The following is a 27,818-nucleotide window of genomic DNA, read 5'->3' as shown; positions in this document are numbered from 1 at the left end:
ATTGTGCCCTTAATGTTGACATATTAATAATAATTATTATAATTATATAGAATGGCATTATGATCTAGAAAATATAATTTTCTTTATTAAAAGTATACATGTTGTAAGATTTTTTTTTTCTTTTCCAGATTCACCATTCTTTTAAAAATCTTTTTAAATTATCCACCGTAAGTACACATAACACCGGTTACGGCCCTGCTGACGACAGACGTCAATGTTTTTTGTTGTACAAACACCCTCAGCCGCTAGAGGACGGTAATTCATCGTTCTTGCAGAGAAGGATATAAAACTACAACGCCGATAATGCAGCCGGTGTCACGTGACTGTGTGTGTGGGTTAAAATCCTTTCGCAGCGCGAGCTGACTGTTCTCTGTCTCAGCCATGACTTCTGTGTCAGACCCCAGCTCGTTCTCTTCTATCTCCAAGTGCTCTACCAAGCACTTAAATCTTATTTACCATGTTGACTTTGACAGGCATGTGCTCAAAGGCAAAGTCGCCCTGACTGTGGAAGTTCTGGAGGATAAATTCTCTTCTCTGGTACAGTTTTCATTTTATTAATCAAATCTGTCATTGTGTTTGCTTGACTTAATCACTACAGGTCACATACACACATCTGCATGAGTAAGATTCAGTGTGCTGTATGCTTTCACGATTTGTTGCTTTGATTTATTCTGATTAAGTAGATTATCTAACAGATTTTTACTAGTCAAAATGAAAAAGATGCTAGTTGCTACTGATTTAGTAATACTAGTAATTTAAAAATAGAGGTTAGTCTTTTAAACTGCCTGTCATACAGTAACAGTAGTTTCAGCTGTAGAACAGGACTAGGTTACATATTTACCTGAACTTGATACAGTAATGATGATATCCGTAACGTAACCTGATAACTTGCATTCAAAGTTTCTTGTTTTATGAATTTGATACGTTCATTCAACCATCATCTTTTGTAAATGCATGCGCATATGCTGCTTTGATTTGTCATATATTGCCAATTATGTCAAATATATCTCATCATCATTAATAAGGTGTATTAGTCACGGACTGTGTACCTGGTTTACTGCACCTGATCTGAACTTTGATTTCAGGAGCTGTCAGATCACACTGATGGACTTTTTACCTGAGCTTTACAGACTGGTGCAACTTGTCAGAAGATTTCAGATCAAAATAAATTTGCATAACTGCTTTGCGTTTTATAGGTGTACAGTCCAAACAAATATGACAAATGATTTCCATGGCTTGTTTTGACAAGATGAGACATGCACAATATCAAATGCCATAAAGCATGCCTGTTCGTTGAAATATAGTTTACAGAAGCATATATACAGGTATAATATTCAAGTGTCGTGTTAGCAGACAGTAAATGGACAGTTTGTGTTATTATATCATTAAATGTCAGATTTTGACAGATAAAGGCATATATTCTGTGTTCTCTCCCTCTCTTTCTTTCTAGACTCTGGATTCAAATGACCTGAAGATCTTTAAGGTTTCTGCAAATGGCCAGGCTGCACAGTTTGCATTGGGGGCTAAACATAAATTTAAAGGATCCCCTTTGGAGATCACCCTGCCTTTTGAACTGTCCCGGTAAAGCCACAAACTTGTTCTGTACTAAGAGTTTCCTGTTAGTTTTTCTTTCTTAAAGGAAAAAAAATATTGAATTATTATATAATTAATATTTAAATTATTTTGAATTAAATTAAATTATATTAATACAAAAAATGCAAAGAATTAATTTAGTGCATTCAGTTTAAATTTAAATTTTATTAATTTAGTTAATCTTTTAAGGAAAGAAATCAAAATCAAATGCATATATACACACACACACACACACACACACATATAAATATATATATGTATATGTGTGTGTGTGTGTGTGTGTGTATATATATATATATATATATATATATATATATATATATATATATATATATATGTGTGTATGTATGTATGTATGTATATGTGTGTGTGTGGTATTTGCAATTAGCCTGCAGCAACCTTCCTGCAGCCAATAACTGTTTTTAATGGCTTAAAATGTATATAATTAAGCTTAAATGTTCTCATATTAACTTGGATAGCCTTGTGTGTTTCAGCATTGTGAGCTAAAAGGGAAAAAAAATGGAATTATTATGTAATTAATATTTAAATCTTTAATATTTAAGTAAATTAAATTATATTACCACAAAAAAGGCTATATATATATATATATATATATATATACTTATTTATAATATAATATTTGCAATTAGCCTGCAGTCAGTTACTGTTTTTAATGGCTTAAAATGTATATAATTATTCTTGAATGTTATCATATTCACTTTGACAGCCCTATTAATTTCAGCACAAAGTTTTTCATCATCATTTTAATTTGTATTGCAATTATCTATGCGTTTTAGTGGGCAGCACGTGATTGTGGAGATTGAATATGAGACGTCTCCTAGTGCCAGAGCTCTGCAGTGGCTGACCCCCAAACAGACTGCTGGGAAGAAACATCCATACATTTTCAGCCAGTGCCAGGTACCTCCTCGCCCTCTCTCAACTGTCCACAACCAGCCTGCATGTGCATGTGAAGATGTGCAAGTAGCACCTGAACCACACAACTACTTCCGTATACTCGGGAGTTTCAACGTGTTCAGACAGTTACTCAGAATGCAGATTATTACTACGTTTTATGGCTGTCAATTGATTACAACAATGAATCCTGTTCTCTGCGTCAACATGAATTAATATCTTGAACCTGCTGAAATGCTCCTATAAACATATTTTCTTTCCAGCTGTGCATTCTGAATAATAATGAAATATATTTCCCCACTAACCTTTTGCAGTCTAGTGCTCGTATTCTCATTTAACAGTGTTTTGCTCTTACTGATCATATTTCAAACCTGTTGAGTTTGCCTGATAAAAAGGATTGCTGCACACGTTGGCGCTCTTATTCCAGTCTTTTAAAATAGTAGAATGAATGAATGCACGGTACGTACCTTAAATAAATGTATTAAATATTTAGTATTACAACAATTAAGTACTTAATTAATCTTAAACAGTAATGCACACAGCATAGAGGAGAATGACAGCACTAGTACTTTTAATATTATTTAATAATTTTGGCATTAATGTATAAATTACATACAGTGAAATGATTGACAATGAAAAATGACAGAATAGTGATTAAAATATTTAATACAAATAAATAAAGTTTCGTACTGATCTTATTCATCAGGTCTCGCACACTTCAGCAGAGAGCGGTTTTAATATTAAAGGGGACATATCATGAAAATCTGAATTTTTCCGTGTTTAAGTGCTATAATCAGGTACCCAGTGCATCTACCAACCCAGTGACTTTGTTTTGGCAAGCCTTTCTCTGGAAGCATGTGAAAAAGCGAGCCGCTCAGATTTCGCTCCCCTTGTGACGTAGGAAGGGGATCTTATTATAATATTACCGCCCCTTAATCTGCACGTTTCCACCCACGGCGCCGCCATTTTTTTTTGCAAGCGACAATGGTGTACCAGTTATAATGCCATGGCAAAAGTTTGAGCAAAGCATGCTAACTGTTCTGTCATTGGCTGCACAGACGAGCACAGAACACTATTTAGAGTCTCATTAGCTTGGATACCCTGCAAGATTACCCTGACAAGCTCGATTGCTAAAAAAGGAGCGTTTCTGTCCGAGCAAAATTTTGGAGAAAAAATTAGACCATTCACAGCATTTGATAGCAATCATAAACGTTAGCCTGGTGTGTATGGCTCTGTTTGGCAAACAGGTATGCTATGTATAGTGGGCGTCCATACAGGATTTGCACAAAAGATTAACATGACGGCACATGCTAGTCAATGAGTTGAATCAACTCCACAACTGCATAAATTTATCCACTAACCATTCAGAAATGTCCAGATGCATTCTAAAAGTTGTAACTTCTTCCTGAGTCTCTCCATCAGTGTCCGACTCCGGTTTAACAATGTAAGGCTGAACACCGTTACTGACAATCCTCATTTTGACTGCGTGAGATTCTCCAACTTTGTTGTTGTTGAGCAACCGAAGCGTGAGCAGTTAAAGCTCTGCCCTCTTCTGGAAAGCGGGCTGGGAGCAGCAGCTCATTTGCATTTAAAGGGACACACAAAAATGGTGTGTTTTTGCTCATACCCAAATAGGGGCAAATTAGACAAGCTATAATAAATGATCTGTGGGGTATTTTGAGCTGAAACTTTACAGACACATTCTGGGGACACCAGAGACTTATATTACATCTTGTGAAAAGGGGCATAATAGACGCATGTTTTGTAAAACCAGTGCTATGTAGTTTATCACGCAAGTCGCAAACTGCTAATTCTTGGAAAGACGCTAAATAAATCTATCATGGGTCACTGCAAATAACGCATTGCACTGAGCACTTTTTTGTACTTGTATAAATAAAGAAGACTGCTAGTATTTCAGCATTTTATACTTATCCTTTTTGGATAAGTAACAAATGATTTTCAAGAATACATTTTTTTTTTTTTTTTTTTTTTTCTACTCTTTTTGGAAGAAATTGAAATATTAAAGCCAATATTAAAATATTAAAGACACTTATCGGCATGCGTGCAGCATCATGCAAAAATAAAGGTTTACAGTCACAACATTCAGCGACACGTTCCACGACGTCAATGTCAGTGTTTCGCAACGGTGTCAGTGGTACATGCCACTGGCACATATCACAAGTTTTAAGTGACACATGCCAGTGAAGATGGATGTGTCACCGGATGTGTCACTAAGCACAACATGTGCCGTTGGCTTCTGTGCATCAGATGCTATGTCACTCAATGTTAAAACTGCTACTGCTTCTGCATAGTGGTCACTAGTTTTTTTTCACCCTGTGGTGAAATAATCACATAAAGTATGTATGTTTACCAGCCGCTGCTTTCTCAGATCCGCTTTGGTCGGGTTAAAACTTCATGTTGGTTGGCGTTTAATCAACTAGTTGACATTGAAAATATACATAACCAGAAATAAATAAGTTCTATTTCAAAACAGAAGTGTGCCATAAAGCTCAGTGCAAGTAATCCATTTCCTTGAAATATTATCATTTGTGCAATCTTGCCATACAGCGTGCTTCTTCTTCACCAGCTTATCAGTATATCAAGAGCTACTTCATTCTGACATCTGACATTATCATTGGTAGATCTATCATTTTAAACTTAACACCACTAAGTGTTTGTTTGATTAAAAAACATTGTTTTGAAAAAAACATCAAAACCATCAAAAAAACATTAGTTACTTGAAATAAAAAAAACCCCATAAAACTAAAACTGAAATAAAAATGAATAAAAACTATGCACATATTTTACAAAAAACAAAAACGCACATTAAAATCACTAAAACTTTGGAAAATGGAAAATATAAACATATATTTCAAAATATTATAATAGCATCTCAGTGATACTAAAATAACATTGTTTTAAATAATATTTTAGTCCTAAAACATTCCAGACTTTTCATATGATATTTTATGGTTTTGGTTGTCAGTTTATAAGTAAACTACATGGGATTTTCCCTTTTTTGGGTTCTATTCCAGAAACCTTCACCGCAATCACAAATGTTCAGTTTTAAACCATTGTGTGCTTGTTTTCCATTTTCATGTACTCTGTTTCTATTCAAATCAGGCCACTCACTGTAGGACCATGGTGCCTTGTCAGGACACTCCATCAGTGAAGCACACTTACTATGCCCAGGTAACATACATGAATAGCTCAAAGTGCTAAACAATGCTAAACTGAAAGGAAAATCATACTAATTAAAATCCACAGTTGTTCTGCCGGTAACACTGGTTTTTGGTAATTGGTTTTTCAATATTGTACTGTGTCTCAGGTGTCTGTCCCCAAAGAGCTGGTGGCTTTGATGAGTGCATTGCGTGATGGTCAGGAGCCGGATCCAAGCGACAGCAGCCGAGTCATCTATCGCTTCAGACAGCCGGTCAGTGTCTCTTCCTCTCTTCCCAATGGTGAGTTGGTTTCCAAATGAAAGTACATCACAAAATATATATCAATTTTTCTTTCTTGCAGGTCCCTATGCCATCTTACCTCATTGCCCTTGTAGTTGGTGCTTTGGAAAGCAGGTGATCCTTTTCCTTTTGTTCTTCCTCTCAGCTTCTTTCTTTTTTGTCATGATGTCACAACCATGCTTCTATTTGCATATGACCACCACGTTTACATATTTAGTGCTCAGCATTTAGTTGTGACTGTTGTTACTTATTTCACATCCAAAGAGTTTAGCCAATCATAAGAGGCCATTTACATAAAGATGTCTTAAAGGTACAGTAAGGTACAATTTTAAGGGCCATAAAAGGGTGGAATTTGGTGTAGTAAACCTTTATCTACATTATAAGATGACTTGAATGTGGCCATTTGCAATGTGGCAAACGAGTGTTTCTTTTTTTTTTTTACTCATGAGAAGAACATCACACCAGCCTGTGGCTTGCAGAAATCACACTCTTTTTTTTTTTTTTTTTTCTTATTCAGCGATTCATAACTTCTCTGTTTTTACATTTAAGATTTATGTGCACGCCTTCCATATCAGGTGTAAATAATCATTGCTTGTGGCTTTCAGGGAAATCGGTCCCCGGTCCAGAGTTTGGTCTGAGAAGGAATATGTGAATGAGGCAACGTTTGAGTTTTCAGAGGTGAGATGAAGATTCGGTTTTGGTGTGCTAGACCAGAGGTGTCCAATCCTGCTCCTGGAGAGCTCCATCCTCAATTAAACACACCTGAACAGCTAATCAAGGTCTTGCTAGGCATACTAGAAACTTCCAGACAGGTGTATTGAGGCAAGTTAGAGCTAAACTGTTCAGGACACTGGCCCTCCAGGACCGAGTTTGGACACCCCTGTGCTAGACTGAGTTTTCAGAACATAGGGAGATTGTGATAAACACATTGAGCATGTTTACATGCACACCAATATGCTGATAACTCATTGTTCTGGTTTACATGCGAACCAATAACACAGCAAGGCAATTAAACCGCATTCACAAGACTTTATTAAAAGTATTCCCTGGTAAACCTAATTATTCATGTATCTGAGAGCAAGTACACCATTTGTTATGTGAGATGTGAGGTTAAATAAGCAGTATTTTGACTGAACCACTTCTACTTCGGCTGCTCATACTAACATTTTTTGGGATTCAGAGGTTGAGATGCTGTCTGGTAGCACCTAAATACGCAGTAAGGCTACTTTCCTGTAACATATCACACATGCGCACTTCAATAAGCTGACAGAATGCAGGTTAAGGTGTTTACATGCCAGCTGAAATGGGGGTAATCTCGCAGTGTTGATTAGTGTATGCTTAAAGGGTTGGTTCACTCGAAAAAATTACTCGCCCTCATATCGTTCCACACCTGTAAGACTTTCATTCATTTTCGGAACACAAAATTAAGATATTTTTGATGAAATCCGAGAGCTCTCTGACTCCTCCATAGACAGCAATTTAACCACCACTTTCAATGTCCAGAAAGGTACTAAAGACTTTGTTAAAATAGTCCATGTGACTGCAGTGGTTCATAATTTCATAATTTCTATGGATGAGTCAGATGCCTAAATATCTTAATTTGTGTTCCGAGGATGAACGAAGGTCTTACGGGTTTGGAACGACATGAAGGTGAGTAATTAGTGACAGAATTTTAATTTTTGGGTGAACTAATCCTTTAAGCCGTTTATGAATTTACTCCAATAAACAAAATGGGTTAAAGGTGCAGTAAGCAATTTCTGAGAAACTTTGGAAGTGGATGAGACTGAGCACCACAACACACTTGTAGCCAATCAGCAGTAGGGGGCGTATCCACTCATGATGGGGGAAGGGAGAGGGAGATTTGAAGAAAGACTGTAGAAAGAGAAATAGCTGAGAGACATTACAAAAGAGAAAAGATCAGAGGAATATCACTTGAAAAAGAAGGGTTATGATCAAGCAAGAGCTTTAGGACCCACATTAATATTAGGAAAGCTTTCCAGCGCTAGAGAGACCTAAGAGGGAAGGCCTGGAAATGGACGCAGAGGTTGTTTTGTTTCTGCTCCATATGTGAGTAACATTGGTTTTGTTGTTTCATAGAACCAAAATATTATGTTGTTGTAGGAGCTGCTGGCGACTAACAACAAACTCTTGCTTGTATACTCTTGTGTACTGTATGTTCACTTTGTTTGTTCTTTCGTGTCGTTCACTCATCAACTTTGCTTTATTTTTCATGAAGCATTATTGGGGGGTTTATTTCAAAATTTTAACAACGTTTCTCAGAAATAACACACTGCACCTTTTAAAGTGTTAACATGACCACATTAATTTTCGGCTTATTAAGGCACTCACTATCTACTTACACCATAACCACACATGGCTTTCCTTTGCTATGTGATGTGGCTAACAGACGAAGATAACACTTTTTACTCTTTTGCTTCGTTAGACTGAGACCATGTTGAAGACGGCTGAGAGTCTGGCAGGGCCGTATGTGTGGGGCCAGTATGATGTCCTGGTGCTGCCTCCATCTTTTCCATATGGGGGCATGGAGAATCCCTGCCTCACATTTGTCACCCCCACTGTACTGGTCTGTATAATTCCCCTTCATACAAATACTGTATGCACTTATACCTTTCTAGACTTCTGCAGATAGTAGATGCATTTACACAGATATGCAAAGCCACATTCACAAACTGAAAGTCACAGGTTGTCAACCACAGACTATAAGGATGCTGCATGGTGTCCACTTCTACTTCGTCTGCACAAGAAGTTTATAAAACAGAGAGAAATGTGTTAAAATATTGTATGCACTATTGTTCAAAAGTTTGGGACAGTAAGATTTTTTTTTTTAATAATTATTCAGCAATGACACATTAAAATGATTAAAAGTGACAATAAAAACATTTATAATGTTATAAAAGTTTTTTGTAACATAGGTTTTTGTAACATCAGTTGTTTTCTTGTGCTCTTTTTTCAGGCTGGAGACAGGTCCCTCGCTGGAGTAAGTCAGTTGTGTGCATTTACAAAGAGTGATTAAAACCATTTTTAGGTTAATGAGCATTTGTTCTAAACCACTTATCTGAATATCCTCTGTGCTTATGGTTTTGCTGCAGGTCATTGCTCATGAGATTTCCCACAGCTGGACTGGGAACCTGGTGACCAATAAGACCTGGGAGCATTTCTGGTCAGTCCGACACATTGAGCTTTCCCTGAATATGCAGATCAGATTATGCAAAATAGGCACACAGGCTCCACCTTCAGTGATTTTGGTTGTAATGATTGGACATTGTTCCATAGATCTTGTTTTCTATAACATATGACCCTTTAACTGTAACAAGTAAACTGTTTCTCTGCAGGTTGAATGAGGGTCATACAGTGTATATTGAGAGAATGATTGCCAGGTGTATGGAGAGTGAACAGCTCAGGCAGTTTAAAGGCATCGGAGGATGGAAAGAACTTCAAGAGTCTGTAAGTCATACATACAGAAAAAACGAGAAATAATAACGTGTTCTCGGCATATGCAGATAGACATCCCACGGAAATATTGTGATCTGCTGTTATCTGACCCTCACAGGAAATTATGGCTGATGAACAAAATGTGTGAAAAAAAAAAAAAAAAAATTGCTTTGCATGCATGTGCTGCGTCAACTATATTTTTGACATTGTGATTATGGTTTTGAGACATAAGATAAATGTCTGTCTGGCAACTTCCTGTTGCAATTTATTGGTAAAGTAAGTCACTGTTGTATCATTTTGTAGGTGAAACAGTTTGGGGCGACTAATGTCCTCACAAACCTGGTCCCAAATCTGCATGAGGTGGACACGGATGAAGCCTTCTCCTCTGTGCCCTATGAGAAAGGATTCGCTCTGCTTTATCATCTGGAGGAACTGTTGGGAGGTCCAGGTACACACACAAAACACTTTCTCCTCTTCCAGTTTAATGTGCCGAGAGTTAACACTGCGGCTTTCAAAACATTGCTGTTTTTGTAATTCTGCTGCAGAATTGAAATCCTTCACATTTTATTATAATCTTTATTAAATTATTATAAAGGTTCATTATACACAACCAGTAATAATAAATAAAATATAAAACTATACAAACAGATAAAAGGAAAGGCATGCTTTCTCTGCCTTTTATTGTAGAGATCTTCATGGGATTCGTAAAGTCCTACATTCAGCTGTTTGCCTATGGCAGTGTAACTACAGAGGAATGGAAGAACTATCTGTTCACTTACTTCAAAGACAAGGTGAGAACTAATACATTATGTACTTGAATATACATATACATGCATCATTTTTGTCAAAAAGATTTTGTCTCATCAGTTGGAACCATTCATGATGAAATCAAACTAATATCCTGTGAAAATCAAATAAAATTCAATTAGATGTTAAAAAAATAATATATTTTCTTACTGTTGGATTACAAAATTATGATTAAAATCCCAATAGCTTTTCTTTTTCTTTAGGATTTTTTAGTTATTTTAATTGTTGTTCATGCCATCTCTTATGTACTATCAATACAGTAAATTGTTTTGTGCTCCATGTACTGTGTAAATGTATCTATTTGTCTCTTTGTCAGGTGGACATCTTGAATAAAGTGGACTGGAATGCATGGATGCACACTCCAGGAATGCCTCCCGTCAAACCACAGTGAGCACTGAAGCACGTGTGTGTGTGTGTGTGTGTGTGTGTGTGTGTGTGTGTGTGTGTGTGGTTCAGCTATTCCCTATGTTGTTAGCACACAATATCCCCTGGAGAAATCAGTTTGTACAGTATAAAAATCATTGTCTATGGAATGTCCCCAAAAAACATGGTAGCCCAACATATGTTTGTGTGTGCGATTTGAATTGAAATTGGCCTCTTTTGTGCACAGGTATGACACCACTATGGCCGATGCCTGCACTGCTCTGTGCCAGAAATGGGTGAAGGTGAGTCTTTCTCCTGTTAAAGGTAGGGTGGGCAACTTCGGAAAGGCTAGCAATAACAAGCGAGCTTTGAAAGCATAACGTCCCACCCTCCATTCAGGGTGTTTTCAAAGCCACGCCTCCTCCAAAACACATGAAGCCAGTGCAGAGTCTGCAAAGCATCACGAGAGACAGATCAAGCTGTCTCAAAGCACATAACATTACAATAATAATGAATGTAAACAACTTTGAGCTCTGACTTATACCACCTGACTGCTGCAGATTAATTTTGGTGTTGATAGTGTTTCCAAAGAAACGCATAATTCTGAGGACGTGACCGGCTCCAAGTAGAACGTCACGGGTTGTCATCGCGTAATTACAGTAGTTATGGTGTGAACGCAGCATAAGATAGTTGTTTTGGGGGTATGGAAATACATGTTGACTGGCAGGTAGGACATCCTATCATTGCATTTTTGGTCCTGAGACATCCGCAGAAGACATATATACTTTTTTTTAATTTATTTATTTTTTATATTTAGACCACTTCTATTATTGATTATCAGGATGTGAAGAGAGTTTCAACCAGTATAACAAAAAGTGTTTATGAACAGCATTGCCTACCCTAACTTTAAACTACACCAATGCCTTTCACAGTTTTCAAGCTTCTCTAAATTTCACAGAGATTAAGACTAACCCCTCTCTTCTTCTTTCTCTGTATGTTTGTGCATTTTTAGGCAAAAGAAGAGGATCTTACGAGTTTCACTGAGGCAGATGTGAAACAATTAAACTCTCCTCAGCTCATTGAGTTTGTGGCTTTGTTGCTCCAAGAGGTACTAAATAAGTTAAAACGGGTGAAAAATCCCATTGGCATAGGCCTGTTTTGTCTTGGGTTTGTGAGTTTGTTTGCATTCTTTTATGTAAACATGAGATTTTATATATATATATATATAATACACAGTTGCAAGAAAAAGTATGTGAACCACTTGCAGAATCTGTGAAAATGTGAACAATTTTGACAAAATAAGAGAGATCATACAAAATGCATGTTATTTTTTATTTAGTACTGTCCTGAGTAAGATATTTTGCATAAAAGATGTTTACATATAATCCATAAGACAAAAAAATAGCGGAATTTATTAAAATTAGCCCATTCAAAAGTATGTGAACCATTGATTCTTAATACTCTGTGTGGTTACCTGAATGATCTACGACTGTTTTTTTTTGTTTTGTGATGGTTGTTCAAGAGTCCCTTGTTTGTCCTGAGCAGTTAAACTGAGCTCTGTTCTTCAGAAAAATTCCTCCAGGTCCTGCAGATTCTTCAGTTTTCCAGCATTTTTTGCATATTTGGACCCTTTCCAGCAGTGACTGAATGACTTTGAGATCCATCTTTTCACACTGAGGACAACTGAGGGACTCAAACACAACTATTAAAAAAGGTTCAAACAATCACTGATGCTCTAGAAGGAAACACAATGTATTGAGAGTCGGGGGGTGAAAACTTTTGAACAGGATGAAGATGTCCAAATTTTTCTTATTTCGTTTAAATATCAATTTTTTTCATTTAGTACTGCCCTTCAGAAGCAACAGAAGATACTTGCATGTTTCCCGAAAGACAAATAAGTACAATTTACCTTGATCTTCGAATTCAAAAAGTTTTTACCCTCCGGCTCTTAATGCATCGTGTTTCCTTCTAGAGCATCAGTGAATGTTTGAACCTTTTTTAATAGTTGTGTTTGAGTCCCTCAGTTGTCCTCAGTGTGAAAAGACATATCTCAAAATCATTCAGTCACTGCTGTAAAGGGTTCAAATATGCAAAAGATGGTGGAAAACTGAAGAATCTGCAGGACCTGGAGATTTTTTCTGAAGAACAGAGCTCAGTTTTACTGCTCAGAACAAACAAGAGACTCATAAACAACCATCACAAAACAAAAAAAACAGTCGTAGATCATCCAGGTAACCACACACAGAATTAAGAATCAATGGTTCACAAACTTTTGAACTTAGTTATTTTAATAAATTCAGCTATTTTTTTGTCTTGTGGATTATATGTAAACATATTTTATGTAAAATATCTTACTCAGGACAGTACTAAATAAAAAATAACATGCATTTTGTATGATCTCTCTTATTTTGTTAAAATTATTCACATTTTCACAGATTCTGCAAGTGGTTCACATACTTTTTCTTGCAACTGTATATACAGTCTGCATAGCAATAGCACTTAGTGACTTTTGCACAAGCAACAACAGTTCACATTTCACTTTTTATATATATATAATATATATTTAAATATATAAAATATTTAATATATTTAAATTTAATATTCATTTTTAATTATTTAATTACATTTCAAAGATCTAATTTAGTCTGTAATGCCCCAGTATGTTGATGCAGACTTAAATAATGCTGTACCAAATCAAACACATTCAGCACTGCAGATAAACAGACATAGAGGAACAGAAAGCAGAATTATTTTTGAAATGTGTCTGTTTATATATTTATAGACTGCATAGCAATAGCTAAATATTAAAACAACTGACAAGTGCACAGTCTGCACACCTTCACCTTGCGGCTGATTTTGCCTTTGTCAGGGTGTGAGTGGTGTTTGTTACTTTGTTACTGTGCACTTGTCACCTGTTTTAACATTTAGCCATGATGAAATAAAGGCTTTTTAAACAAGTTCTCCATAAGATTCGAGTGCCTTGGACCACTCTTAATTTTACGAGTTGAACTATCCCTTGCACCCAAAGAGCACCAAGACCGTGCAGCACTTCTTTTGCATTTTTTTTGCTTTGCACAGCAATAGCACTTGGTGAGTTTTGCACAAGCAACAACAGTTTGCATTTTTATTGTAAATATGGTTTAGTTTTTAATTTGTTTTTTATATATATGTTTTTTTGTTTTTTTTTATATTTAAGTTTTTTAATTACATTTTAAAGATCTAATTTAGTCTGTAATGCCCCAGTATATTGATGCAGACTTAAATAATGCTGTACCAAATCAAACACATTCAGCACTTCATATCAAAAGACAGAGGAACAGAAAGCAGAAGTAGTCTTGAAATGTCCATTTATTTCCTCCATGTATTGCCTGTATCAGGAGCCCCTTCCTCTGTCCCATGTGAAGAAGATGCAGGAGGTCTACCAGTTGAACAGTGTTAAAAATGCAGAGGTTCGCTTCAGGTAAGCAGCCGACCTGTTTCTTTGAATTATCTGATTAGTACGTACAGTTTTTCAGTGTTTCATGTCAAATTATTTGTTTACGCAGGTGGTTGCGTGTCTGTGTGAGGGCACATTGGGAGGAAGCCGTTCCCCTGGCACTGAAGATGGCTACCGAACAGGGCAGAATGAAATTCACTCGCCCGCTCTTTAAGTAAACTCATTAACTTGTTCTGAGCAGTCTATGATTGGACCAATAACAGCAACAACAATTAATGGGGTCACATGTTGAAAATGTAGCAAAAGAAAAAAAAATGAACAGGATGTTACAGAGAGTTTTGTAATTTCCTTGCTGCCATGAGCAACCAAACACTTCATTGTCTTTGACCCTGCAAACTTCTGTTTTTAATTCCAGAGCTCTTCAAGACCATTTCAAAGTCCTAGTGTGCACTTGCTGACCTCTCTCTCTCTCTCTCTCTCTCTCTCTCTCTCTCTCTCTCTCTCTCTCTCTCTCTCTCTCTCTCTCTCTCTCTCTCTCTCTCTCTCTCTCTCTCTCTCTTTTAGGGAAGTTTACAACTTCTCCAAGTACAGCGACGAGGCAGTGAAGACTTTTAAGGAGCACCGTGGAGCACTGCACCCTGTCACAGCGATGCTGGTGGCCAAAGATCTGAAAATTGATGGCTAAAATGCTGCTTTCTGACCTCCTTATGTGCAGGCAGTATTTCTGTGCTTCAGCTTAGTGCTTGGATGCAAGCCTGCATCTCACAACTTTAGCAAATGAATTAATGTGCAGAATGTTTCTCTCATTGGCCAAAGCTTGGCTTTTTAATGTCTTGGAGGTTTCAGTCTCAGGGCTTAGAACAAAAAATGAGGAGTTTCAGTATCATGCAGTTTAGTGTTAAAAAAAAGCATTTCTTGGTATGAATGATCCACTATATCCCTTTATATGATAATTCAAAAGTAATGTTCTGTAATAAACTCATGTGTACAAGAAATTTCTATTCTTTTCTCCAATAAAAATCATGTTGATACTGAATAAGGTGCATGACACCTAAATGTATGTATTTCATATGTACATATGCTCAACATGCGTATGTTTTTCTTTTGAAATGGACTTTAAGTTGCACATTTCAATGGGCAGAAGTAGTTCATAAGGTAGCCTTTTTGGACAATTCTTCAGGGGATTCTTGGTTTATTTTGTGTCTTATAAGGAATTTTTGGTGGAAAAAAATGATAAACAGAAGATGCTGACATCAAATACGCATTTTGAAATGATTTAGTCCAACAATCCTAAAAACCTTGATTAGTTGTTTCAGGTGCAATTAGCCAAAGTTGGAGCTAAAGGCCCTGTCCCAAATGGCACACTTCATATGCACTTGTGGACTTACAAATTGGGACTTACAAGACCATTGGGAGTGCTTCTCAATACTCATGATGTGTCTTCAGCTATAATAACCCCTTAACACGTCAACTTGATCCCTAGATGCAGAGTGACCAGAGACTCTGGTGGTCTTCCACTTAGTCATAGAACCACAGTTATGTTCGTAACCAGGCTTCTATTTCCTTTCGCTCCAGACTGCCAGAGGCAGTGCTGAAAGCACTAGTGAAAGATGAATACTTATGCAGTCACATGGAGTCCCCTTGCAAAATGTACGTGCAAGCAGAAAGCACTGCAGCGCACACCACTGGCAAGGGAGTCACGTTCAATCTGTAGAAACGTGAAAACGTGCAGGCTGACCCCCAAGTTACTGAAGCACAAATTTCAGAAAGCGACACTCTTCTGAATGTTGCCCAAGATGTTGCCAAAATTACCTGCGTCACCCAGTGCGCCAGTCTCTGTTTAGAAAGCGCAGCATCTCTACATACATCACCTAAAACAAACAAACAAGTGATCAGTCTTACACCAGGCTGCTGTCTTATCAACGTAAGCCCTCAAAGACCTAACCAGACATAGCTCCAAACGTATTTCAGCTTGATCTGCTGGCAGAGCAGCGAACACAATAGGCTGGTTAATAAAATGTGATCTTGGGTAGAAATGCTGGATTGGGCCACAATGATGTAATGACCACGAGAAATTCAGTCTTAAATGACAGCCATTTAATGTCTGACTCTAACAATGGCTCAAATGGGGGGTGACACAGGGATTTGAGAACCATACCCAAGTCTCATGTCGGACTCCGCACACCCCGTAGAGGACAGAGACCAGAGGTCTCCAAACCCGATCCTGGAGGGCACTGTCCTGCAAAGTTTAGCTCCAACCCCAATTAAACACACCTGAGCCAGCTAATCAAGGTCTCACTAGAAACTTTCAAGCAGGTGTGCTGGAGCTGGTTGGAGCTAAACTCTCCAGGACCAAGTTTGGAGACCTCTGATTTAGACAATTAGCTCCTTTCAGGAAGGCAACAATCTGCCGGTGATACCCAAGTGAAGAGTCACTAAACTCTGATCGGTGAGCTGCTAAAGCTGCCACATACACTTTTAGTGTGGTTGTAGAACACCCCAGTTCCAAAATATGTTGCAAAAAAATTAAAATGCATCTCACTGAGCAGTGTAATGGATCAACATCACGGCTAGAACACCAGTGAGAGGACACTTTCTATTTACGAGCATACAACTTTCGTGTAGATGTTCCACAGACATTCAAAACAGTGTCCCTGGCCCTCTCTGAACACTCCAAGAGAGGCCTGGTGGGCCCAGTGGCCACACCTACAGTTTCAATCGATCTGGATGTGGGTGCCTAACTCTTCCTTCTAGCTGACTCAGTAGGTCTGGTCTGTTTGGCAGATGATAAGGTGGTCCAGTTGTCAGTGAAAGACGTTGACCACAGTGGCGCACACAAGACAGAGTCCTCCAAATCAGTGGTAACGGGGGGAAAGCATATAGTGTCATGTCTGGCCAGTCGTGGGCTAATGCATCCAGACCCAGAGATCCTGATTTGTCCATTAGGGAAAACCAAAGAGGGCAGTGAGACGTTTGACTGTCTGCGAACACATCTACCGCTGCGGTCCCATTCGTCCTCTATATCATTTGCATCACTTCTAGGTGTACAGTCCGATCTCCCTGCCATGTGACAGAGAGTCTACAGTCTGATTGAGTCGACCTGAGAGATAGACTGCCCGAAGGGACAGCAGGTTGACCCCCATTCGAGAAGACTGGCAGCCATCCGTTTGACCTCCCACTGTACAGGTGGAGGTCCCAATGGTACTCCTCTGAGGAGAAACTCCTGTGACCAAGGTGCTAGGGCTCGCATGCAGTGATGTGTGACTCTGATTTTTGTGCATTTTTGTCTTGTACTGCACACAGACGTTTTTGAATTAGCCATTGTTGGAATGGTCTGAGCCACAACAGTCCCAGTGGTACTACTGTTGATGCTGCTGTGAGCTTCCCCAAGAGTCTCAAGAGAGCAATGTGGTGCTGAGTGCGGCCAACCTGAAAATGCCTTACAGCCCACAGAATTGACCTTATTCTCTCTGGACAGAGTTGTGACAGAGTTGGTGACGACAGGATTTTTTTTTAGAGAAATTGACGAATTACACTTTTAAACATAAGTATTGGGTTCTACTTACTTGAATAATCTAATGTATATAATCTAATGATACAAATGTAAAAATAATATAAGAAAAAAAGTCCTGTACAAACATTACCGCCGCTTGTCAACAGCAGCTGTCACAATTGCTAGGCGACAAGAACAGTCCTCCGTAGGCTAGACCATCCCATTTAACAACTCTCAGTCTGACCTTCACGGCCTTCGAAGGCATCGCTTTTGAAATTCGAGTCCTTCAAAGGATGCAGCCTTTGAATTGGGACACAGCATTCATATGTGGACTTACAATGGCTGCCCTGTTCGTTGGTGGTTTAAGTCCATGAGACTGTAGGTTGTCTCATTTGATGGTCTTGTGGACTTACAATGACTGCACCATTTGTTGGCGGTTCGTTAAGTCCATGAGACCACAGGATGTCCCATTTGTCATTTTAGGTTTCAAAAGGGTGTTTATGAGCACCCCCTTTGCAGTTGAGATGCACTCTCAATGCGCACTTTTGCAGAGCCCGCACTTCTTCCTGACAGTCAAGGAAGACCGCAAGTGTTTAGGGTGCCATTTGGGACAGGGCCTTATGAGAGTTATGGCAAGTTGCCCAGACTAATATGGTGGCGCTGTTGACATACAATCCAGCGGCCAATGAGGTGTCTATGTATTTTATACGTCTATGATGAACAATGACGCTTGATCACAGTGGCATGAAAGTACAGATTCTGCAGTTGACAGCAAAGTGACAGGCATTTAATGTCACTCACCAGTACATATCCCTGTTGAAAAAAACAGCATATGCTGGTTAGGTATGTTTTGAACCACGGAAGCTGGTTTGAGCTGGTTTATGCTGGTCCTTAGCTGGTTTGAGCTGGTTTATGCTGGTCCTTAGCTGGTCATTAGCTTACAAACATCCAGCATACGTTTACGTACAACGGCCTTGCTGGTGACAGACATCAAGGGTTTTCGTTAAAGTGTACAAACACCTCCTCGCCCTCTCTCAACTGTCCACAACCAGCCTGCATGTGCATGCTAAGATGTGTGGTTTGGGTTGAATTTGCTTGAAATACCATTTTTGTGCAATCTTGCAGTACAAACCACTATGTTATTACAAAAAATCTTTTATCAAGAGTTACTTCATTCCACAACCCACTTGACATTATCATTGATAGATCTACCATATAGATAAACCTTCACTAGATAAATAAACTTATCATTACCAAGTGTTTCCTTCATTAGAAGTGTGTGTTTCTTTACCAGGGCTGTCAACTCTCACGCATTCAGTGTGAGACGCACGCAATTGACACTTTTCTCATGCTCTCACACATCCATTTTGCCACGCAGTAAAAAATCGCGAAGCAAAGAGACCAACAGACAAGAGAGAGCAGGTTACTTTTAATATAAAACAAAGTTTCAAATTCTGTCAATTTTATTACAAAATTCAAACAATAAATAGGTCATTCCTGGGATTTGGTAATATTTCATCCTGGATTTTTTTTTTTTTTTTTTAAACTACATATAATTAATTTTCCAATTACCCCACATCATTATACACATCAAACCTCCAACAAGTCATATTTTCCCACCTCAGGCATTAAAGACCTTTTATTATTTTCAGTTTTTTTTTTTTTCTTTTCAGATTTAAACACCTTTTATTCTCAACCCAGTAATGAACAAAATGGATTTTACACAAAACAAACATCAGCTCATGTGTCCCTCATAACAATCAAGAAATGCCTTTATTTTTAATTGTCTTCCCTATTTTTTCCCCCCAAAAATAGTTGAGAATAGTTAAAGACTGCAACAGGTTTGAAGGGAGCCATTGCCTTCAATTTTATGTTTTTAATTTTGTCTCTCTCTCATATTGTGCCTTTCTTTCTGGGTCAACATATCTGCATGCAAAACAGTCTTTCTGCTGCTGATGTGGCTGCCATTTCTGACACATGATACTTGTTTAAATGGACACATTACATCAAATATTCTATTTATAACAAAATTATGAGTTATCATGATTTTGGTAAGTATATCTTTACTGAAACCATGACTATTTTATGAGGTGAATGAGGTGAAAAACTCAACCCTGCCACAAACTTTCAACCCCGAAACAATGAGAAATATATAGATATATGACGGGGTTAAGGTTTTTTTGCACAAAATGGCCACTGCTCCTCTTGTAGTGTAGGAGAGTAGACCATATATGGCAGCAATGAAATAAGTACACATACTTATGGATTAAATAAAACGTTGAAAAATAATAATTTTCCATCTTATTTTTATGTGATGGGGTTGTTAAGCTTGACAGTACCCTCTCTGACTATAATATGTCTAAAACATATGAATAAAAACTATGATACTACTGAACTTCAAGAATCTGTGAGTCACACATACAGAAAAACCGAGAAATGTGTTCTCAGCAAATGCAGATAGACATCCCACAGAAATACCGCTGTTATCTGTTATCTGATCCTCACAGGAAATTATGGCTGATGAACAAAATGTGTGAAAAAAAAAAAAAAAAGTCATGCAAATTGCTTTGCATTTATGTGCTGCGTTGACTATATTTTTGACCTTGCAATTATGTTTTTGAGACATAAGATAAATATATAAATGTCTTTTTGGCAACTTCCTGTTGCAATTTAATGCTAAAGTAAGTCATTATTGTGTCGTTTTGAAGGTGAAACAGTTTGAGGCGACTAATGTCCTTACAAACCTGGTCCCAAATTTGCATGAGGTGGACACGGATGAAGCCTTCTCCTCTGTGCCCTATGAGAAAGGATTCGCTCTGCTTTATCATCTGGAGGAACTGTTGGGAGGTCCAGGTACACACACAAAACACTTTCTCCTCTTCCAGTTTAAATGATTTTTTTAGTTATTTTAACTGTTGTTCATGCCATCTCTTATGTACTATCAATACAGTAAATTGTTTTGTGCTCCATGTACTGTGTAAATGTATATTTGTCTCTTTGTCAGGTGGACATCTTGAATAAAGTGGACTGGAATGCATGGATGCACACTCCAGGAATGCCTCCCGTCAAACCACAGTGAGCACTGGAGCACACGTTTGGATGTTTGTTTGTGTGTGTGTGTGTGTGTGTGTGTGTGCCCACATGAATAGCAATACTTGAAATCAGTTTGTACAGTATAAAAATGATTGTCTATGGAATGTCCAAAAAAACATGGAAGCCCAACATATTTTTGTGTGTGCGAATTGAACTTGGAAATGTAATTGAAATTTTAAAATGTAATGTAGTCCTGTGATCAAAGCTGAATTTTCAGCATCATTGCTCCAGTCTTCAGTGTCACATGATCCTTCAGAAATCATTCTAATATGTTGATTTGCTGCTCAAGAAACACTTCTAAATATCAGTGTTGAAAAGCTGTTGTAATATTTTGTCTTTATTTTTACTTTTGATCAATTTAATGCATCCTTGCTGAATAAAAGAAGTCATTTCTTTTTTCCTTTAAAAAAAATAAAAAATCGTACTAACCCCAAAATATTTCACAATATTAAAGTTTTTGCTGTATTTTGAGCAGAAGAGACGTCTTTTAAAAACATAAAAAAATCTTACCGATCTAAAATTTTTGAATGGTATATATATATATATATATATATATATATATATATATGATGCAGACTTAAGTAATGCTGTACCAAATCAAACACAGTCAGCACTTCAGATCAAAAGACAGAACAGAAAGCAGAATTGTTTTGAAATGCGTCTGTCTGTTTCCTCCATGTATTGCCTGTATCAGGATCCCCTTCCTCTGTCCCATGTGAAGAAGATGCAGGAGGTCTACCAGTTGAACAGTGTTAAAAATGCAGAGGTTCGCTTCAGGTAAGCAGCCGACCTGTTTCTTTGAATTATCTGATTAGTACGTACAGTTTTTCAGTGTTTCATGTCAAATTATTTGTTTACGCAGGTGGTTGCGTGTCTGTGTGAGGGCACATTGGGAGGAAACCGTTCCCCTGGCACTGAAGATGGCTACCGAACAGGGCAGAATGAAATTCACTCGCCCGCTCTTTAAGTAAACTCATAAACTTGTTCTGAGCAGTCTATGATTGGACCAATAACAGCAACAACAATTAATGGGGTCACATGTTGAAAATGTAGCAAAAGAAAAAAAAATGAACAGGATGTTACAGAGAGTTTTGTAATTTCCTTTCTGCCGTGAGCAACCAAACACTTCATTGTCTTTGACCATACAAACTTCTGTTTTTAATTCCAGAGCTCTTCAAGACCATTTCAAAATCCTAGTGTGCACTTGCTGACCTCCTTTTCTCTCTCTCTCTCTCTCTTTTAGGGAAGTTTACAACTTCTCCAAGTACAGCGACGAGGCAGTGAAGACTTTTAAGGAGCACCGTGGAGCACTGCACCCTGTCACAGCGATGCTGGTGGCCAAAGATCTGAAAATTGATGGCTAAAATGCTGCTTTCTGACCTCCTTATGTGCAGGCAGTATTTCTGTGCTTCAGCTTAGTGCTTGGATGCAAGCCTGCATCTCACAACTTTAGCAAATGAATTAATGTGCAGAATGTTTCTCTCTTCATTGGCCATGTCTTGATGGAGGTTTCAGTCTCAGGGCTTAGAACAAAAACACTTGTTTCAGTATCATGCAGTTTAGTGTTAAAAAAATTAGCATATCTTGGTATGAAGGATCCACTATATCCCTTCATATGATAATTCAAAAGCAATGTTCTGTAATAAACTTGTGTACAAGAAATTTTTACTCTTTTGTCCAATAAATATACAGAATAAGGTGCATGGCATGGCACATAAATGTATGTATTTCATATGTACATATGCTCAACATGCGTATGTTTTTCTTTTGAAACTGTCTTTTAGGTTGCACATTTCTTAGTTTTTGGACAATTCTTCAGGGGATTCTTGGTTTATTTTGTGTCTTTTAAGGAATCCTTGGTGGAACAAATGATAAACAGAAGATGCTGACATCAAATGTGTATTCTGAAATGATTTAGTCCAACAATCCTAAAGACCTTGTGCAAAGTTTCAGGTGCAGATAACTAAAGTTGGCTGCATCCAAAATCGCATATTTCCCTAGGCAAAAAAAAAAGTATGTGACAAAAGAAGTATGTCCAAATTCACAGTACTCATAAAAGAGTAGGCAAAAAGTACACGGATGACCTACTTCTTCTGGCGAGATTCTGAAGTATGTATACAATGGACACTTTACTATCCCACGAGGACACGGGAGAGGATTTGTGAATGGCGGTGAAGCAACGCAACTGACACTGGTAGGTCACATGATAAGGGCAACATTGCGAATGTAGTACATCCAGATTACATTCATACTACACACATTCATACTATATAGAACTAAAAAATTGTATTTCAGTTTGTAATCATTGAACTCAACATTAAAAATCTTGCTGTTTTCATCCGCTCCACTAGGCGGCGTAAGCGTGTTTCACTGTCAGCGCGACACCTTTGGGTCCTTGACAACAATGACGCTTGACGACAGTCGCTACAACACGTGCAGATGGCAGCTATCACACAACTGCACATATTCCAGCAAATAAACCGACACACAGTGCGATAAAATGCGGGAATCGAGTGTCATTTAACTCCCTGGTTAGTAACTTTACACATAAACTAAATTTCTCTAGTAAAATGATACAGCGATCCTTGTTTTGTATGATTGTGTTTGTACTGATACATCGTTCTGTTGATGTCACAGCAGGGCTTGTCAGTTTCATTTTCATGGTGTCTTTAATCTAAATCTTGTTGTTTAAAATGGTGACTAACTTGTCAAATCTGATGTTTTAGATATAGAATATGGACTAATGTGTGTTTATTATGTCTGTATCCTACAGAATAAGGGATGTTTGGACACCCAGTCATCAGAAGCAGAGCTGTAGGAAGTGTGGACAGACATTGCCTGTAATGATGGACTTCTGCTGCTGGACAGGTAAGGCTTGTAATGTGTGAATGTTTGTTGTTGGCTTGTAAATGTGTAGGTTATTATCATTTTCTTTTTGAGGGGTCGCCCCTTTGAAAAGCAAATGATGGTAACCTAAGTAAGTGGGGATGGGACGGAGGTTGAAAATTTTTATACAGCTAATTTTTTTCAGGCAGAAAAGCATAACCGCTGCTGGACATCGTACCGGGGCTGTAATGATGGACATCTGCTCATGCACAGGTAAGGCTTCTAATGATTGTTTTTTTTTACAGCTAATTTAATTTTTTTCAGGCAAAAGCATAACCGCTGCTGGGCATCATCCCGGGATTAAGGGGGGGACCCGACTCACCCCCGCCCCTTCATGCACACACCATTCACTCATATTGTGGAGATGTATGAAAGTAATTTAATAGCATCATCAGAACTAAATTACGATGAAGAGTATATTGAAGCAAAGATTATTATTGATACAATATTACTGAAATATAATATAGTCTGTAATCTGACACTGCACAGCTTTAGGAATTGAATTTATGTAGTCAATTTACATTTATTAAACATTATTTAGACTTTTAAATTAATTTAGGGATACAAAATAGCATAATGTCTTTATGTCTTTGCCCTACAGAATAAGAGATGTGTTTGGAGCGTTACACCCAGAGACGTGTGGACAGACATTCGCTGTAATGATGGACATCTGCTCATGGATGGGTAAGACTTCTTTTTTTCTTTTCTTTTTTTTTTTTTTTTACACAGCTAATTAATTTTTTTGCAGGCAAAAGCATAACCCCTGCTGGACATCGTGCTGGAGCTTAGGGGAGACCCCATGATCCCCTGCACCTTCTCACTCACACCACACCTTCATATCGCTGAGATCTGGCTGGGATCAAACCAGCAACCTCTGAACCCGTGAGGCAGCGCTCTTAACCTGTGAGCCACAGATCTCTTGTCTGAACATGTGCAGGAACTTATATTTCACTGTTATCCTGACCTGTGATTTACAATAAACTAGTTAAAGCTTTCAGATGTGTGACTGTCATGATTGAGGGGGGATTTGAACCCAAGCCTCCATCGCAGTCTCACCACCAGAGAACATGTGTTTAGCCACTTGTGCCACTGTGACTTTCGCACTGAGTTCTGGCATTTGGGCTGTTTTCTTAGATATAATGCCAACAATGTAATATAGGCAATAGTGGGACTTGAACCCATGCCTCTATCATAGTCTCGTCACGTGAAATCACGTGTTTAGCCACTCGCGCCACTGTGACTTTCGTGTTGAAGTTAGGACTTTGGGCCACTTTGTTGGATATAATACCAACAATGTAAAGTAGGCAATAGTGGGATTTGAGCCCAAGCCTCCATCACAGTCTCATCACCAGAGAATGTGTTTAACCGCTCACACCACTGTGACTTTCACACTGAGCTTTGGTGTTTGGGCCCTTTGTTAGATATAATGCCAAAAATGTAACAGGCAATAATAGGATTTGAACTTGGATCGCCACGATTAAAGCACAACGTTTTATCACCTGAGCCAGGTAGGTTTTTAAGGGACATTTATATTTTAAATTAAGCTACAACATTAATTATTATACCAACTTGGTGGGATTTGAACACAGGACACCTTGTTTAAATCACAAGCCTCTGTCTAAAGACACTGAGCTTTATGTGTTCAGTTTGTATTTGGAAACTGTCTTGGGCCACTTTGTTGGATATAATGCCAACAACTTCACATAAGTAACAGAAAATTACCAAAGACCAAATTTACACACAATCAGAAGAACTTTATTCATTCTTTACATGTCAAACTCAAACTGAAAACACACACATGACTAGTAAACAGCATTTGTTTATTCAAGTAAATAGATTTTATATGAATTAGAAACACAGAGATCAACACACCTGCCTGGAAGTTTCTAGTAAAGCTGAAGACCTTGATTAGCTGCTTCAGGTGTTTTTAATGAGGTTGAAGCTAAACTCAGGAAAGTGGCTCAACAGGAGCAGGATTAGACAGACAGCCCTGCTTTATTTCTGTCCTCCGACTGCTGTTTTCATATATTAATGCAGATACACTTATCGTCCACAAGGGGGAGACACACTGATCTCAGAGGACTCTAGATTCACCTCCTCCTCATCAGAGACACAGAAGATCCCCTCACTGAGTCTGTTGGTGGAAACCTGTAATAAAATAATATAATATATAAATAAATAATAATAAAATAAATAAACCAGAATATTTAGCATAGCCTGATGGCTATATTTTTCTTTCAGTAAATTAGATTTAATAAGTACATGATACATACTATATAGTTTTATGTTCATGCAGATACACTTATTGTCCACAAGACGGCGCTGAAACACTGATCTGAAACTTTGAAATGCGTGTTCGTTATATTAATGAGTAAAAAACTGTTTTTAAACATTAAATCTTTAGTCGTTATATCATTTGTTAAACTGTGAACAAACGGTGATAAATATAACTTAAAACAGATAAAAACAAATACACTTGACACAAACAAAGTAAAAGAATCTCGGATCTTTCGTCACGTGTGTTGTGTTTACGCTTGAGACCTGTGACTTTCAGCAGATCATTTTATCTGTCTTACCCCATCAGATGAGAGCTGATCTGACACAGATCCTGACAAAGCATAGATTAGTTTTCAAATATGTGAAAATTAAATCTCAGAACTCTCAACCAGGCCACAAATTCACTTACCCAGAACACTAGCTTGGCACAACAGTACTGAAAGCAGAAAGACAGAAACTGAAGCGCAGTTTACCATCCGCTCCACTAGGCGGCGTAAGCGTGTTTCACTGTCAGCGCGACACCTTTGGGTCCTTGACAACAATGACGCTTGACGACAGTCGCTACAACACGTGCAGATGACAGCTATCACACAACTGCACATATTCCAGCAAATAAACCGACACACAGTGCGATAAAATGCGGGAATCGAGTGTCATTTAACTCCCCGGTAAGTAACTTTACACATAAACTGAATTTCTCTAGTAAAATGATACAGCGATCCTTGTTTTGTATGATTGTGTTTGTACTGATACATCGTTCTGTTGATGTCACAGCAGGGCTTGTCAGTTTCATTTTCATGGTGTCTTTAACCTAAATCTTGTTGTTTAAAATGGTGACTAACTTTTAAAATCTGATGTTTTAGATAGAATATGGAGTAATGTCTGTGTTTATTGTGTCTGTATCCTACAGAATAAGGGATGTTTGGACACCCAGTCATCAGAAGCAGAGCTGTAGGAAGTGTGGACAGACATTGCCTGTAATGATGGACTTCTGCTGCTGGACAGGTAAGGCTTGTAATATGTGAATGTTTGTTGTTGGCTTGTAAATGTGTAGGTTATTATCATTTTCTTTTTGAGGGGTCGCCCCTTTGAAAAGCAAATGATGGTAACCTAAGTAAGTGGGGAAGGGACGGAGGTTGAAAATTTTTATACAGCTATTTTTTTTTTTTCAGGCAGAAAAGCATAACCGCTGCTGGACATCATACCGGGGCTGTAATGATGGACATCTGCTCATGCACAGGTAAGGCTTCTAATGATTGTTTTTTTTTTTTTGTTTTTTGTTTTTTTTACAGCTAATTTAATTTTTTTCAGGCAAAAGCATAACCGCTGCTGGACATCGTGCCGGGATTAATGGGGGACCCGACTCACCCCCGCCCCTTCATGCACACACCATTCACTCATATTGTGGAGATGTATGAAAGTAATTTAATAGCATCATCAGAACTAAATTACGATGAAGAGTATATTGAAGCAAAGATTATTATTGATACAATATTACTGAAATATAATATAGTCTGTAATCTGACACTGCACAGCTTTAGGAATTGAATTTATGTAGTCAATTTACATTTATTAAACATTATTTAGACTAACTTTTAAATTAATTTAGGGATACAAAATAGCATAATGTCTTTATGTCTTTGCCCTACAGAATAAGAGATGTGTTTGGAGCGTTACACCCAGAGACGTGTGGACAGACATTCGCTGTAATGATGGACATCTGCTCATGGATGGGTAAGACTTCTTTTTTTCTTTTCTTTTCTTTTCTTTTCTTTTTTTTTTTTACACAGCTAATTAATTTTTTTGCAGGCAAAAGCATAACCCCTGCTGGAGCTTAGGGGAGACCCCATGATCCCCTGCACCTTCTCACTCACACCACACCTTCATATCGCTGAGATCTGGCTGGGATCAAACCAGCAACCTCTGAACCCGTGAGGCAGCGCTCTTAACCTGTGAGCCACAGATCTCTTGTCTGAATATGTGCAGGAACTTATATTTCACTGTTATCCTGACCTGTGATTTACAATAAACTAGTTAAAGCTTT

At 38.0% G+C, this 27,818-nt stretch overlaps 1 protein-coding gene across 18 annotated transcripts; it reads left to right on the top strand.

Moving 5' to 3' along the window:
• The first annotated feature begins 288 nt into the window (after window positions 1–288).
• On the top strand, window positions 289–27,818 carry lta4h (leukotriene A4 hydrolase). 18 transcript variants are annotated; one of them, XM_051892411.1, is made up of 29 exons: window positions 289–537; window positions 1,451–1,581; window positions 2,391–2,511; window positions 5,629–5,697; window positions 5,834–5,938; window positions 6,028–6,080; window positions 6,572–6,644; window positions 8,410–8,550; window positions 8,941–8,964; window positions 9,077–9,147; window positions 9,320–9,431; window positions 9,723–9,867; window positions 10,107–10,210; window positions 10,543–10,613; window positions 10,837–10,891; window positions 11,602–11,697; window positions 13,967–14,049; window positions 14,135–14,239; window positions 21,855–22,805; window positions 22,963–23,142; window positions 23,385–23,479; window positions 23,643–23,710; window positions 24,099–24,181; window positions 24,246–26,442; window positions 26,685–26,779; window positions 26,947–27,014; window positions 27,086–27,186; window positions 27,426–27,508; window positions 27,584–27,818. In XM_051892411.1, the coding sequence occupies exons 1-19, from the start codon at window positions 382–384 to the stop codon at window positions 21,973–21,975; spliced, it is 1,836 nt and encodes a 611-aa protein (XP_051748371.1). In that variant the 5' UTR covers window positions 289–381; the 3' UTR covers window positions 21,976–22,805; window positions 22,963–23,142; window positions 23,385–23,479; window positions 23,643–23,710; window positions 24,099–24,181; window positions 24,246–26,442; window positions 26,685–26,779; window positions 26,947–27,014; window positions 27,086–27,186; window positions 27,426–27,508; window positions 27,584–27,818. The 18 variants fall into 18 exon arrangements, with proteins under 18 accessions (XP_051748371.1, XP_051748370.1, XP_051748372.1 ...); XM_051892410.1 differs by having other exon boundaries at window positions 27,086–27,194; XM_051892412.1 differs by lacking the exon at window positions 27,086–27,186 and adding an exon at window positions 23,762–23,871.

This window comes from Ctenopharyngodon idella, chromosome 4, assembly GCF_019924925.1.
Source record: "Ctenopharyngodon idella isolate HZGC_01 chromosome 4, HZGC01, whole genome shotgun sequence".
Taxonomy (NCBI): domain Eukaryota; kingdom Metazoa; phylum Chordata; class Actinopteri; order Cypriniformes; family Xenocyprididae; genus Ctenopharyngodon; species Ctenopharyngodon idella.
Note: the sequence above shows the minus strand (reverse complement) of the source record. Positions and strands in the feature narration are given on the sequence as shown.

Coding starts and splice junctions, on each gene's coding strand:
- lta4h (XM_051892428.1), top strand. CDS start 382: ATGACTTCTGTGTCAGACCCCAGCTCGTTCTCTTCTATCTCCAAGTGC. Junction 5,698..5,833: donor AGCACACTTACTATGCCCAG/GTAACATACATG, acceptor ACTGTGTCTCAG/GTGTCTGTCCCCAAAGAGCT. Junction 14,050..21,473: donor AATGCAGAGGTTCGCTTCAG/GTAAGCAGCCGA, acceptor TTGTTTACGCAG/GTGGTTGCGTGTCTGTGTGA.